Source organism: Neofelis nebulosa, chromosome 2, assembly GCF_028018385.1.
Source record: "Neofelis nebulosa isolate mNeoNeb1 chromosome 2, mNeoNeb1.pri, whole genome shotgun sequence".
NCBI lineage: Eukaryota > Metazoa > Chordata > Mammalia > Carnivora > Felidae > Neofelis > Neofelis nebulosa.
This window is the reverse complement of record NC_080783.1, coordinates 82,384,948-82,399,258: the sequence shown is the minus strand read 5'-3', so window position 1 is coordinate 82,399,258 and position 14,311 is coordinate 82,384,948. Positions and strand designations below refer to the sequence as shown.

The window sequence follows — 14,311 nt, the reverse complement described above, 5'->3', positions numbered from 1 at the left end:
GTGAATGAATAATGTATGAATGCATGAAAGACATTTATTGAGTTGCTACTCTGTGCCTGGCATTATGCCGAGTCCTGAAATAATTAACTTTATATTAATATATGCCTTTTCTTTCTTTTTCTCATGTTTTCTTGGGAAGGGTGATTCCTCCAATCTCTTCACACTCTCTCCCAGACTTTATTTCCGAACCATTTTCTCACAGATCTCCCTTTCAATTCTCACTTATCTAGAATAGATAATATTTTTAGTGCCATTTCAACAGATGGGATAAAAAAAATCATTCAGAGAAGATGAATACATTTTCAATAGTCACAGAACTCTTTAGCAGCAGAACAGGAATGAAAAATGTAGGTCCTGAGCCCAAGGCTCCAGCTAAAATGCAATTTATTTTCAGGTTTATGTATTCATTCATTTGTTCTTGCCATTATCATGATCATGAAGGACATGGATTGATTGATCATTGAGAAAATATCTGTCGAGCATGTAAATAATACATGATCCCCACAGCATAGATACAGGAGCCAGACATACACACAAGACATTTAGCAGAAAGAAGTGTGAAAAGGAAAGAGCTAGAGAACAGTACCAGGCAACAGTAGGAATGTCATTACAAGGCAGGAAGTGCCCAGGTGCCAAAGCAGAGAACCCTGTTGGCTAGAGCTGTTCAGAAAGGTTTTTAAAATTCAATTCCTTGTTTTTTTCAGTGTTATGTATTTTTAATGTTTTTATAAATGTTTATTTATTTTGAGAGAGAGAGAGAACACAGGGGCATGGGGTGGGGAGGAGGAGAGAGAGAGAGAGAGAGAGAGAGAGAGAGAGAGAGAGAGAGAGAGAGAGAGAGAGAGAAAGAGAATCCCAAGCAGGCTCCAAGTTGTCAGTGCAGAGTCTGATGTGGGGTTCATGAACCATGAAATCATGACCTGAGCCAAAATCAAGAGTCGGATGTTTAACCAACTGAGCCACCCAGATGCACCTCAAGGTTACATATTTTTACAAATTGAGATACCATTGACACATAACATTGTATTCCAGATGTACACAGAATGATTTGATATATGTATATATTGTGAAATGATCACTACCATAAGTTTAGTTAATGTCTGTCCCCATACATAGTGACAGATTTTTTTCTTGTGATGAGAGCTTTACTCTCAGCAACTTTCATATATGCAATAGAGTCTTGTTAACCATCAGACCATGGTATACATTACATCCCTAGGACTTATTTATCTTATAACTCAAAATTTGTACCTTGTGACCCCCCCTTTCCTCCAATTCCCCACCCCCCCACCCTCCAGCAACCACCAAACTGTTTGCTGTGTCTCTGAGTTCATTTTGTTTGTTTGTTTAGATTCCACATATAAGTGAGATCATACAGTACCTATCACTCTCTATCTGACTTATTTCACTTAGCATAATGTCATCAAAGTCCATTCATGTTGCAAATGGCAATATTTTCTTTTTTATGACTGACTAATATTCCCTCAGTTGTGTGTGTGTGTGTGTGTGTGTGTGTGTGTGTGTGTGTGTGTGTGTACATATATATCTTCTTTATGCATTCACCTGTTGATGGACAAATTGGGTTGTTTCCATTTATTGTCTATTACAAATAATGCTGCAATGAACATAGAAGTACATATATCTTTTTAAAACCGTGATGTAATTTCCTTTGGGTAAATACCCAGAAGTGGGATTGCTGGATCATATGGTATTTCTATTTTTAATTTTTTTGAAGAACTGCCATACTCTTTTCCATAGTAGCTGAACCAATTTACATTCCTATCAACAGTGCACAAGGGTTTCTATCTTTTAAAAATTGTGGCAAAATATACCACAATAACAGAATTTATTTTATATTTCATAGCATAAAATTTGCAGTCTTAATAATTTTTAATTTTTTTAATGTTTATTTATTTTTGAGAGACAGAGTATGTGAGTAGGGGAGGGACAGAGAGAGAGACACAGAATCTGAAACAGGTTCCGGGCTCTGAGCTGTCAGCACAGAGCCCAGATGTAGGGCTTGAACTCAAGAACTATGAGATCATGACCTGAGCCAAAGTCAGATGCTTAACTGACTGAGCCACCCAGGCGTCCCACAGTCTTAACCATTTTAAAGTATACAGTCAGTGGTATTAAATACATTCACATCATTATGCAATCATCACCACCATCAATCTCCAGAACATTTTTTTACATTCCCAAACTAAAACCCCATACTCATTCAATAATAACTCCCCATTCTCCCCTCCCTCAAGTCCCTGGCAGCTGCCTTTCCACTTTCTCTGTGAATCTGAATACTCTAAGTACCTCATATAACTGGCATGGTATAGTATTTGCCTTCTTGTGACTGGCTTCTTTCACTTAACATAATGTCCTTAAGGTTCATACATGTTGTAGCATATGCTGGAATTTATTTTTAAGGCTAAATAATACCCTGTTGTATGGATATGCCACATTTTGTTTACCCATTCATCCACAGGTGTATGCTTGGGTTGCTTCCACATTTCAGCTATTGCAAATAATGCTGCCATGAGCATGGGTATAGGAATATGAGTCCCTGATTTCAATTCTTTGGAGGATATATGCAGAGGTGGAGTTGCTGGGTTGTATGTTAGTCTATTTTTAATTTTTTGAGGAGCCGTAAGACTGTGTTTCATAATATTTGCACCATTTTATGTTCCCACCAGCAGTGCACAAAGGGTTCAACCTCACATCTCTTTGACACTGATTTTCTGTTTTTGTTTTTGTTGTTTTATAATAGCCTTTCTAATGGATGTGAAGGGGTAGCTCATTGTGGTGTTGATTTGCATTTCTGTAATGATGAGTGAGGTTGAGCATCTTTTCGTGGGCTAATTGGCCATTTGTGTCTCTTTGGAGAAATTTCTATTCAAGTCCTTTGACCATTTTAAAATCAGATTTTCTTTTATTGTTGATTTGTAGGAGTTCTTTATATATTCTGGATATCCTTAATCAGTATATGATTTGCAAATATTTTCTTCAATTCTATGAATTGCCTTTTTACTCACTATCCTTTGATGCATAAAAGTTTATCGTTTTGATGTTGTTCAATTTATCTATTTTCTCCTTTGTTTTATGTGCTTGGGTGTCTCTTTAATTTTTTTAAACCCAGGCTAATTATAAACTTTTCCTAGGGCTTGTTAATCCTTTTTTTTTTTTTTGAATTTTTTAACATTTATTTATTATTGAGAGACAGAGCATGAGCATGGGAGGGGCAGAGAGAGAGGGTGACACAGAATCTGAAGCAGGCTCCAGGTTCTGAGCTATCAGCACAGAGCCCGATGCAGGAGCTGAGCTCACAATAGCAAGATCATGACTTGAGCTGAAGTCGGATGCCTTACCAACTGAGCCACCCAGGCACCCCAAGGATTTCTCGATCTTACCTAGTCCATCTCCTTTTCCCCACCCCCATCTCCTTGATTAAACCTTCTTAGCCACCACTGAGTGGTCCACCCAGGGTACTCTGACTTGTTTCTAAGTTTCCTGTGGATTATGACTTATTTGGTGACTTCCCCTCAAGTTGCAGTGGGCAAGGGTGGGGGGAGGTCTTTATTAATCCTCTCGGAAAGAGCTCATTTAATAAACCTAAATTTATATTTATAGTGACAACAAATGTGATTCACTTAGTTAATAGTTCATGAATAGATAGATGAATGGATGCATGAAGAGTGAACCCGTGGACACACAGGTCTCTCCACCCCAGATTATCCATGTGCTGACCTTCTCAGACATTCTCAGTGTGTGTGAGATTCTGGTAATCTTCTAGTGGGCTCAGGGAAACCTGGGATTGGACTGACCTCTCCAGTATATTGTGAAGTTGACCACTAAAGATGATGAATGTCTGAGCCAGAGCCTGAGAATACTAATGTGAAAACAGATGAGAATGTGGCACTTTGGCCTTTTTAAACCTACTTTCACTGCATCTGAGTATGATAGGAAAAAAATAGGATAAAATAGAGAGATTAGGAACTGATGGTCCCTTGGATGGGAAAGACATATTTTGGAACAATGCTGGGAATGTCTGACCGTAGCAAATCCCCTCAGGCAACTCCCCCTCAGGTTTCCTTCAGGAATTTGACAAAAGGCCTGACTAAAAATAAGTAGACCATAAAACCTATGACCCACAAGGAACTGGCCACCCCTCATACAATGGAAACTAGTCAATCAGGAATGGACAACCCAGCACCTAGAGTTATCCAGCCAATAAGGATAAAACCTGAGAAGGAACAAGGGGGAAGGGAAGGGGTGGGGTGACCAGAACCTTATAAAACAAGGACCCTTGCTTATTGTCAGCAGGCATTCACTTTCCAATGTCCCCTCTCTGTGAAGAGAGCTCTCCTACTATTCTTTATTTCCAATCTTATATATATATTTTTTTTTTAATTTTTTTTTTTCAACGTTTTTTATTTATTTTTGGGACAGAGAGAGACAGAGCATGAACGGGGGAGGGGCAGAGAGAGAGGGAGACACAGAATCGGAAACAGGCTCCAGGCTCCGAGCCATCAGCCCAGAGCCTGACGCGGGGCTCGAACTCACGGACCGCGAGATCGTGACCTGGCTGAAGTCGGACGCCCAACCGACTGCGCCACCCAGGCGCCCCCAATCTTATATTTTAATAAACTTTTGTCTGCTGCTCATTTTGTGTCCACCTCTTCATTCTTTGAAGTGGCAAGACAATGAATCCTGGGTATTGTGGTAAAAAAAAAAAAAATCCTGCAACATGAGGACAGGAAATCAAATTGGTACTGCTCATAATGGCTTATAAAAATTTATTTTTGTAGGTCTGTCTTCTCAGCTGGGTGGAAAAACTGTATTCCCAGGTGAACTTGCATTTAAACAACAGATGTATTCCTTAATTTAACTAAGTAATACAACTGTCTTACCACCATTTGCTCAGCAAACAACAACAACAACAACAACAACAACAACAAACATTCAAGGGTTTATACTATGTGTCAGGCACCATACTAGGTTCTTTAAAAGCTTTATTTCTTGGGGCGCCTGGGTGGCGCAGTCGGTTAAGCGTCCGACTTCAGCCAGGTCACGATCTCGCGGTCCGTGAGTTCGAGCCCCGCGTCAGGCTCTGGGCTGATGGCTCGGAGCCTGGAGCCTGTTTCCGATTCTGTGTCTCCCTCTCTCTCTGCCCCTCCCCCGTTCATGCTCTGTCTCTCTCTGTCCCAAAAATAAAAAAAAAAAAAAAAAAAAAAAAAAAAACGTTGAAAAAAAAGCTTTATTTCTTAAAATTCGCTCAAAAACTTTATGAGATGACTCGCTATTCCAATGATAGAGTTAAAATTGAGTCTTAAGGGAATTGAATACCTTGCCATGGGTACCTCCCACATCTAGTAAGTGGCAGGGCTGGGATTTTTACTCAGGTAGAACTTCCTTCTAGGTTGGATTTCTTATTCAGCATGCTGCCTACTATGCACTAGATGCTAGAGACATAAAGATGAGGCAGCTATCATTGCCCATGAGAGTGTAGTGATAGAGATGTGAATAGTAGATTGTGAGGACAGCAAGAAGGACCACCTGCCCTTTGTGGGTGTTTAGGAAGTCAGGGAAGGCTTTCTAAGGAGGGAGGATTGAGTTGAGTCAAAGAGGAAAAGGTAGCACTGGAAAGGGGGAGTGGACATCTAATTGTTTTGCCAGCCCAGCACCATGTTCTTTTTCTGGGAATGACATACCTCTTGTTTTGGGAACCTTCCCATCATGATATTCCTCAGAGATCTTACAAAGTTCCTGACTCTGATTGAGTGGTCTAGGGGTAGATACCTAAGCTCAAGCCAATCATAGACTTTCCCTAGTTTTTTTCAAACCAAAACTCTGAACAAACATCTATCCTTATCTAATGATAGAAATTGAAGAATGAAACCCAGAGACTCTTGGCAGCTGGGTTTTCAGACATTGGGGGGATGATCTGGAGTGAGAAAGAATGAGGGCAATACAAAGAGGAATCAGGGACCACAGTTAGAGAGTTAGAGAGTCTTGGTAGCCTGCCTATTTCCTGGCTCCATTGTTTAATCATTTTTATCTAAATAACCAAGATAATCTGGATTCTTCTGATAAATTCTCCTACTGCCATGGTGACTTCATTTGGGTTTCTCTTACTTTTTACTGTAAGAGCCTTAATATACTTACTTAGTAATAGGCATGAATGGATGACTCTTAGCAAATGACTTAAAGTATCAGAAGCAAGCACAGCAAGAGGTGAATGGAGGAAGCCACAAATAGTTTCGTATTTGTCAGTGTGTAAACATCAAGATGAGAAGTGGTAAGAGATAAGGCTAATAAGTCGGCAGAAATCTGATCATGGGGTTCTGGGTGTATTTTGCAAGGGACTTCAGAACTTGATCCTGTATATATTCTGTTCATGCTACGGGTTCTAAGTAGGCATTAGGCAGAGGTTCTGGAAACTACACTACAATTAGTAGTAATTAAGAGAGATTCTTCACCTGGGAGTCACAGGCAGGTTTTGGTTGTTCCCAAATCCAATGACATAGCGTGAAAAATCTGTGGGTGTGTACAAGTTTTGTTTTTGTTTTTGTTATGGAAAGTGTCCCCAACTTTCATCAGATATGAAAACAGCCCCTGACCCAAAATATGTTGTGAACTGGTATGCGCAGGCATTTTGGGGAAAAACGGCTTCAAATATTCAGGCAAATCTCATTTCCCCCTTGATTTCCCAACAACTCTTACAAAACCGTTCAGCACAGAGAAAATGCTCCATAACGTTTCGGTTGGACATTGTCATAAGGGATTCTCCTTGGAGATCATGAACAGATGTAAAGAGATGATCTAGACCTGGTTTATCTACAGATCTTAACTGGCAATACTGGATATGACCTCTACCCTGTTCTTGACCTGGGCAGCCAGACCAGACCTACAGGCTTTTGGAAGTGACACCTGGGGTACCACCGCTGTCCCCCAAAGCCAACCCAACTGCAAGTAAGTATCCTTGTCCTTCCACCGAGAGGAGGAGCGACTACAAGTCCCAGGATGCCCCGCTCTCGGAGCCGGGGCGAGGGCGGGGCGGATCTCCGCAGTGACGTCACCGTCCCGGGGCGAGCCGGGGGTGGGCGGGGCCAAGGGGCGGGCCGGGGAGGCGGCCGAGCGCGCTGGTGCTGATGCAGGATGGCTGGGCGCGCAGGAGCCCGGGAGGTCTGAGCCGGGCGAGGCTCGCTCCCTGCGCATCGCCTCGTCCGCCGGCCGCGTGGTCGCGGGCAGGTGGGCCCGGGGAGCAGCGCCGGGCCAGGGCAAGGCCAGGGAAGGCAGGTCTGCAGCCGGCGGGGCGGGAGGCTGGCTGATAGAAACCTACCCGGTTTCGGAACGGCCGGAGGCGCCCAGCCCGCCGAGTTCGCGATGACCTGCTGAGAAGCTTCGTTGGAGGCTGCAGGAGGCGGCCTCGCTGCAGGCGGTGCGGTTCGCGGCCTCCTCCCTCGTCTTACTGAGCCCCGGCCCCCCACCCATCCCCGCGCCCCCTCCCTGCCGCCAGCCGAGATGGCGGATCCAGCCGAATGCAGCATCAAAGTGATGTGCCGGTTCCGGCCCCTCAACGAAGCGGAGATTCTCCGAGGGGACAAATTCATCCCAAAATTTAAAGGCGATGAGACCGTGGTGATTGGGGTAAGTGTCCGGGACGTGTGGGTTCCCCGGCTGCTTCGCGCCGCAGCTGGGCGCCCGAACGCCCCAGACGGCAGAGGTGTTCGGCCACCCCCTCGGACATCCCCGCAGGGCTGCCCTCTCGCGTGGACTTGAAGAGAAACCTCCTCCCCTACGCCCTACAGTTCGCTCCCGGGCGGGTGGAGGGGCCACTGGGGGCAGCGGCGGGCCCAGGTGTCGAGAGTGGTGGTGGGGGGCGAGGAGGGGTTCGGCGCCGCCATTGTTCGCGGGGTGGGGGCCCTCGTGGGCCTATTGTTCCCCGCCCTGGCCACGCCGCGTGGGTAGGGTGTTTCGGTTACCCTCAAGCGGGGTGCCCAGGCTCCCCTTAAAGTATGATCTCTGCACTCCATATATGGTTCCAGGCATCAGTTCGATTTATCGAACACTACCTGTTCTTCTCACGACCTTAGCAAAAGCAAAAGAAAAAAGGTACTGGAAAAATCCTAGCCTTGGTTCGGAGCTCCCACGCGGTGTAGACGCGGCTCCCCGCGGCGTTTCACCTTGCTCTGCGTGCAGAAGGCTGGGGGTGTGGGGAACACTGGTGGCCTTGGTGTTCCCGGGAGGCCTGGTGTGTCTTCTGCTTCCTCTCAACCCAAGCTACCCTGGATGTGGTCCCCGGCATTGACCCCTCCCCAATGAGGCGACCCCCCACCTGGTGTCCGCAGACCCTCAGATGTGCTTCGCGCTGGGTGGAGAGTAGGCTGTGTGCCCACATCTGTGGGACTAGGGGGCCCAGAGCACATCCATATAGCCCCTGTCTGCCAAGAGTAGAAGTTACTTTGTGTGGCTGGGTCCCCCCTCCCCCCACTCCCCCCCCCCCCCTTCGCTTGATCTCCCGTCCTACCTTTCCTTTCCTCCTCCCTTCCCTTCCCCCCACTTGGCTCCCTTTCTGCAGCCGGGACTGCTGGTGGGGGCAGGGAATAACATTGGGTTTTAGTTCTTAAAGCAGTATGTCAAATGAAATAAACCAGCCTTTCCCCCGCCCTTTCACCCCCCGTTGTCCCCAGCGTGTGTAGCTGACGGTGCCCTCTTTGTATGCGAGCCGCGTGGGGAGGGACCGAGTTAAAGGGAGCCTCCCGGTCCCCGCTGACATATTCCTGGCAGCCCGCTCGAGGCTGCTGATGCAGCCTTCCAGTCCCCGGCATTGATTAAGTGATGTCATCCAGATTACTGAGCATGCTCCGGCTAACCCCCTCCCTCCGATTCCCCCCAGTGGCTGGTGTATTTAGGTCAAGTGATTGACAGGTGACAGTTTCTGGAGGGTCCCTGCCAGCGTCCGCCAAGCCTTTCTCAAGCACCAGAGGCTGACGTTTGCCGGCCAAGCGGCCCCCAGCATCTTCACCAAGGTTGTGCCGCAGTCCCTGAGAAGGGCCCGAGGGACTAGCAGGTGCTAGCCGGATTGGTAGGCGGTAAGGCGGTAGGCGGGTGCTCTCCCTGAAAGGGTAACTGAGGCAATGCTCTGGCCTTTGCCCAGGGGCTTCATCTTGTCCCTCCCTTAGGAAGGCAGCTCCCTTTGACGACCTCTTCTCCCCTTCCCATCTTTACAGTCATCAGGAAACCATGACCTCCAAATGGCATGCGTTTATTCTAGGAGCTGACCTATCAGGGCAGGAAAGGGGGCTTTTCTCTTTGCTTAGTGTTAAATTGAAGAGAAGACTTATGCTACAATTATTGATGAAGAGGGGAATTCTATACTTAATGGCAGGATAGGTGATAGCGACATATCTGCTGCCAGTACATGGGGCAGATAGTAGCTTGTTTGGGTTACATCTCTCAGCTGGGATCAGCCTACAGTCAGATTTGCTATTTCCTGAGCCAGGCTGTGGTTTAGATAGAGTCGGAGTTACTGGGGACATCTCGTCCCTGCCCCTTACCTTGTAACAATTTTTTAACAAATAATTATGCAGCACTAGAACATGTTCTGGTGACCCTATTTTTTTTTCCAGAGGTTTTAAAGAAAAGCCTGAAGAAGTTGTTATTTTTGTTCTTCCTCTACCTCTCCTCCTGCTCCTCCTTCTCTTTCTCAGTCTTCTAGGAGTGATCTGTGTGCAAGGTGGAGATCCTAAGAACCATGTTTATTTCACATCTAAGTATACATGTGGTTAACTAAATACATTAAAACAAAGTCACTCTATGAGTAATTTAAACTAACAGTTGTGGGTGTGAATACACATGTAACTCTTCAACTGTAAAGGGAAATTTTTGATTATCTTACTATAATACTTTTTAATACAGCGGTTTTGAATTTTCTTCAGGATAAGTTTGGTTCTTTTTTTAATAGAAAAAAGCATTTATAGTAAAGTGTTATCATAAGGGTACAGCTTAGCGAGCTTTTATAAAGTAATCACTCCCCTGTAACCATTTCTCAGACTAAGAAACACATTTTCAGGACCCCAGAGGTCCCATTAGTGTCGTTCCCGGTTATTAACTCCCTCTGCCTCAGGGTAACCACTATTCTGACTTCTGCCATAGATTAGCTTTGCTCATTGTTGTTGTTGTTGTTGTTGTTAATAAACTTTATATACGTAAAACCATAGAGTATGTTTGCTTTTGTGTGTGGCTTCTTGCAGTCAACATTATGCTTGTCAAATTCCTCCATGGGGTGGTGTGTAGCAGCAGTTTTCTCCTGCTCATTGTTCTGTCGTGTCCCGTTGTATGAATACACCACGGCTTATTCATCCATTAACTGTCAGTAGATATTTGGATAGTTTCCACTTTGGGGTTAATATGGACATAGCTGCTATGAACATTCTTTTGCACTTTTGGTGAGAGTGCATCCAAAACAGAAGACTACTAGACATTGAAGGGGGACTAGGGTTGGCATGTGCCAGGACCCTTCCTATTCCTGATTAATAATGTGTAACTAATGGAAATGACCTTTCTAGCAGCCTGTAACCCGTTTTGTACACTGAGTAGAACAGCTCCCAAGCCAATTCAGTTGCAACCAGCCCATATGGTTCAGTTGCAGGTGGAGACTGCCTTGGGTGGTCATCTCTTTCTTGCTTGTAGAGGTGTAGATTGTGAGGATGACCAAAGAAGGCCAGAACCGTCCAGCAATGTCAGTCATCTTCACTCCCAGCAGAGCCGTGTAAAGAATGAATTTCTGTGGAGTCAGCTGTTAGTCTAAATTCAGAATCCCAGAAATTTCTTTTGTTTTTGAAACTAAGGTCAATTTTTTTTTTTTCTTTAAAGTTCTGTTCGGGGTCCCTGTGTGGCTCAGTCGGTTAAGTGTCCAACTCTTGATCTCAGCTCAGTTCTTGATCTAAAGGTCATGAGTTCAAGCCCTGTGTTGGGCTCCATGCTGGATGTGGAGCTGACATAAAATTACAATAAAATGGGACTCCTGGGTAGCTCAGTCGGTTAAGCCTTGGACTCTTGATTTCAGTTCAGGTCTTGATCTCACAGTTCATAAGATTGAGCCCCATGTCGGGCTCTGTGCTGACAGTGTGGAGCCTGCTTGGGATTCTCTCTCTCTCTCTCTCTCTCTCTCTCTCTCTCTCTCTCCCTGTCTCTCTGCTCCTCCCCTACTTGCATGCTCTCTTTGTCTCAAAATAAATAAATAAACTTTAAAAAAATAAAATAAGGCAGGAGCAGGTGAAGAGAGAAGAGCCAGCGTGGTGTGGATTCAAGAAGAGGGGGAGGAAGTTTGGAGCAACAGAAGAGAAAAGCTTTAGGGCAGAGTGAGAAATACCTTAGGTGAATAGGTAAAATACCTTAAAAAAATAAGGTAACACCTTAAATATATAGGCAACATTAGGTAAAATACCTTAAATAGGTAAAATACCTTAAAAAAAAGGTTCTGTTCAATTTTTATGGAGATGTATGCTAAGAGGGAGATTTTGCAGTTATAGTTTCTAGATTTTTCTTTTTAAGAAAATGTCCTGCCTTAGAGGAAGTATCTCCACCATCCTTGCATTTTTTTCAGCTCCTGTGTAAAGCTTTCTTTTTCTGAGCAGCCCAGCCACAGTCCTCCCCACTTTGAACCCTTGAAGCATTATTTTGCACAAGATCTTGTGACTTCTTTGTCTTGGATTATTATTAGTTTTATCATATACGTAATGACATTGTAAGCTATGGGCAGAGATAAAGACCATCTATGTTTTGCTTCTTTGTATTTCCCAGGGCCTTGCCCATAGAAAGCACTTAAGTATTTATTGATCTCTTTGTTGAATCTAGAAATCTTTACTTTGGTATATTTAACTTGTTTTGTGGGCCCTTAATTGGCCTGGGGAGTAGTTAAAAAAACGGTTTCTTTTTTTTTTTTTTTCTTCAATATATGGAATTTCTTGTCAAATTGGTTTCCATACAGCACCCAGTGCTCATCCCAACAGGTGCCCTCTCAATGCCCATCACCCACTTTCCCCTCCCTCCCATCCCCCATCAACCCTCAGTTTGTTCTCAGTAAAAAAACAGTTTCAAAGAGAAGTGCTATTCCTTTGAGCAGACCTGGTAAGACCGCATATACTGTACTTAAATGCCTTAAGAAAATTGGGAAAGTACTACTCTCAGCCTTGTTAAATAGTAGGAAAGCTGTTGACACTGGCAGTGAGATGGAAGTAGAGGGTGGTGATGACCTAGTGATTAGAAAAGGGACTCCACATAAATTAATTCTTCAGAGAAAAATATTGGATTTATAGCATTTCTCGAAGTACTCCTCCATTAGCTGCTGAAAATCCTGGTGAGTCAGCCACTACTTATGGCTCTGACTATTGGTTTTGATGTATCTGTATTGATGGAAACTCTGTTTTGGAGAGTTCCCAGTAAGTTCTTTGAAATGGATGTTGACTTCAGTTTGCTCACTTGGGACTTTCCTCTTATTCAAAGTCCTAGGAAAGCATTAAGTTCTGACCTCTTTGAGAGCCAAGGCAAAACATCAGCCGTGACCCCTGAGCTGGTCAGTGGTATGGAAAGTGGCCTCAGCCTGCAGGATCTCAGATTAGTTCCGGACAGTAGATGGGTGAGAAAGGAAGGACCAGGACAGAGACCAAATTCCAATTTGGAGTTATCATTGTGGAAGTTAAGGACTCAAAACGTAAAGAAATATGGCTAGAATTTTTTTTTTTTTTGTCCATAGTAATGGTCTTTAAAAACATGAACATTAAGATTTTTTCATTTTAACTTTTTAAAATGTTTATTTATTTTTGAGAGAGAGAGAGACAGAGTGTGAGTGGGGGAGCGGGGGAAGGGGGCACAGAGAGAGAGAGAGAGGGAGCAGAATCCCAAGCAGGCTTCAGGCTCTGAGCTGTTAGCACAGAGCCTGACACAGGGCTCCAACTCACAAACTGCAAGATCATGACCTGAGCCAAAGTCGATGCTTAACCAACTGAGCCACCCAGGTGCCCCTAAAATTTTTTCATGTTTAACTTACACACAATAGTTCTATGGGAGGGACTTTGACAATATAGAGTTGTGTAGCAATGCCATATTAGTTTTCTTTTGCTGCTGTAACAAATGATCACAAGTTTAAGGGTATAAAACTGTGCAAGTTCATTACCACAAAGTTTCCATAGGTCAGGAGTCCATCAGATCAGCTGGTTTCTCTGTTTAGGGTCTCATAAGGTCAAGACCAAACTATTGGCAGGGCCGTGTTCTTTTCCGGAGGAAAATCCATTTATTTGCTCATTCAGATTGGTGGCAGAATCGTTATGGTTGGTAGGAGTGAGGGTTGTCAGTCCTGGCTCTTCTCAGCTTCTAGAGGCCACTCTCAGGCCTTAGTCACGGGCTCCTCTTCTCTATCTTAAAAACCAGCAATAAGTTGGCCCGTCTCGTGGTTCTAACCCTCTCCTGCAACTTCCATGGCATGTCTTTCTCACTGACCCTTCTTCATCCCTCTCCCACTTTAAGGGTCCATCCGATTGTAGTGAGCCCACCCAGATTATCTGGGATAATCTCCCTATTTTATTTTATTTTTTAATTTTTTAAATTTTTTAACATTTATTCGTTATTAAGAGACAGAGATAGAGTGCGAGTGAGGGAGGGGCAGAGAGAAGAAGGAGACACAGAATCTGAAGCAGGCTCCAGGCTCTGAGCTGTCAGCACAGAGCCTGACGCGGGGCTCCAACTCACAGACTGTGAGATCATGACCTGAGCTGAAGTCAGACGCTTAACCAACTGAGCCACCCAGGTGTCCCTAATCTCCCTATTTTAAGGTCAGCTGATTAGCAACCTTAATTATATCTGCAAAGTCCCTTTTGAACATTCACATATTCACAGATTTCCAGGAATTAGCGTGTGAACATCTTTTGAGGCCATCACTCTGCCTACCACACACTGCCATACTCACGATACAAAACAGTTTTGTTTACCACTCCCTACCCTCCCCCCCCCCCCCAGAAGCCCTCATGCCACTCCTCTGTACCACCCCTCTGTAGTCAAACCTTCTCCCCTCTCTTAACCCCTGGCAACCACTTCTTCTTCCTCTCTATAATTTTGCCTTTTCCAGACTGTCATAAAAATGGAATCACATAGTAAGGATCTTTTTGAACCTGTGTCTTTTACTTAAGAACTCTTGGAGATTTATTTTGTTGTTGCATGTATCAATAGTGTATTTTTTTTTAATTTTTTTTTCAACGTTTTTTATTTATTTTTGGGACAGAGAGAGACAGAGCATGAACGGGGGAGGGGCAGAGAGAGA

General features: G+C 44.4%; 1 protein-coding gene across 1 annotated transcript in view; it reads left to right on the top strand.

Annotated features, from left to right (window-relative positions):
* Positions 1-7,099: 7,099 nt before the first annotated feature.
* The window catches only part of KIF5C (kinesin family member 5C), a 162,754-nt gene continuing 155,542 nt past the window's right edge, over positions 7,100-14,311 (top strand). Inside the window, exon 1 of the mRNA XM_058715342.1 lies at positions 7,100-7,641. Coding sequence (XP_058571325.1) covers positions 7,516-7,641 — 126 coding nt within the window. The 5' untranslated portion in view covers positions 7,100-7,515. The remainder of the gene's footprint in view (positions 7,642-14,311) is intronic.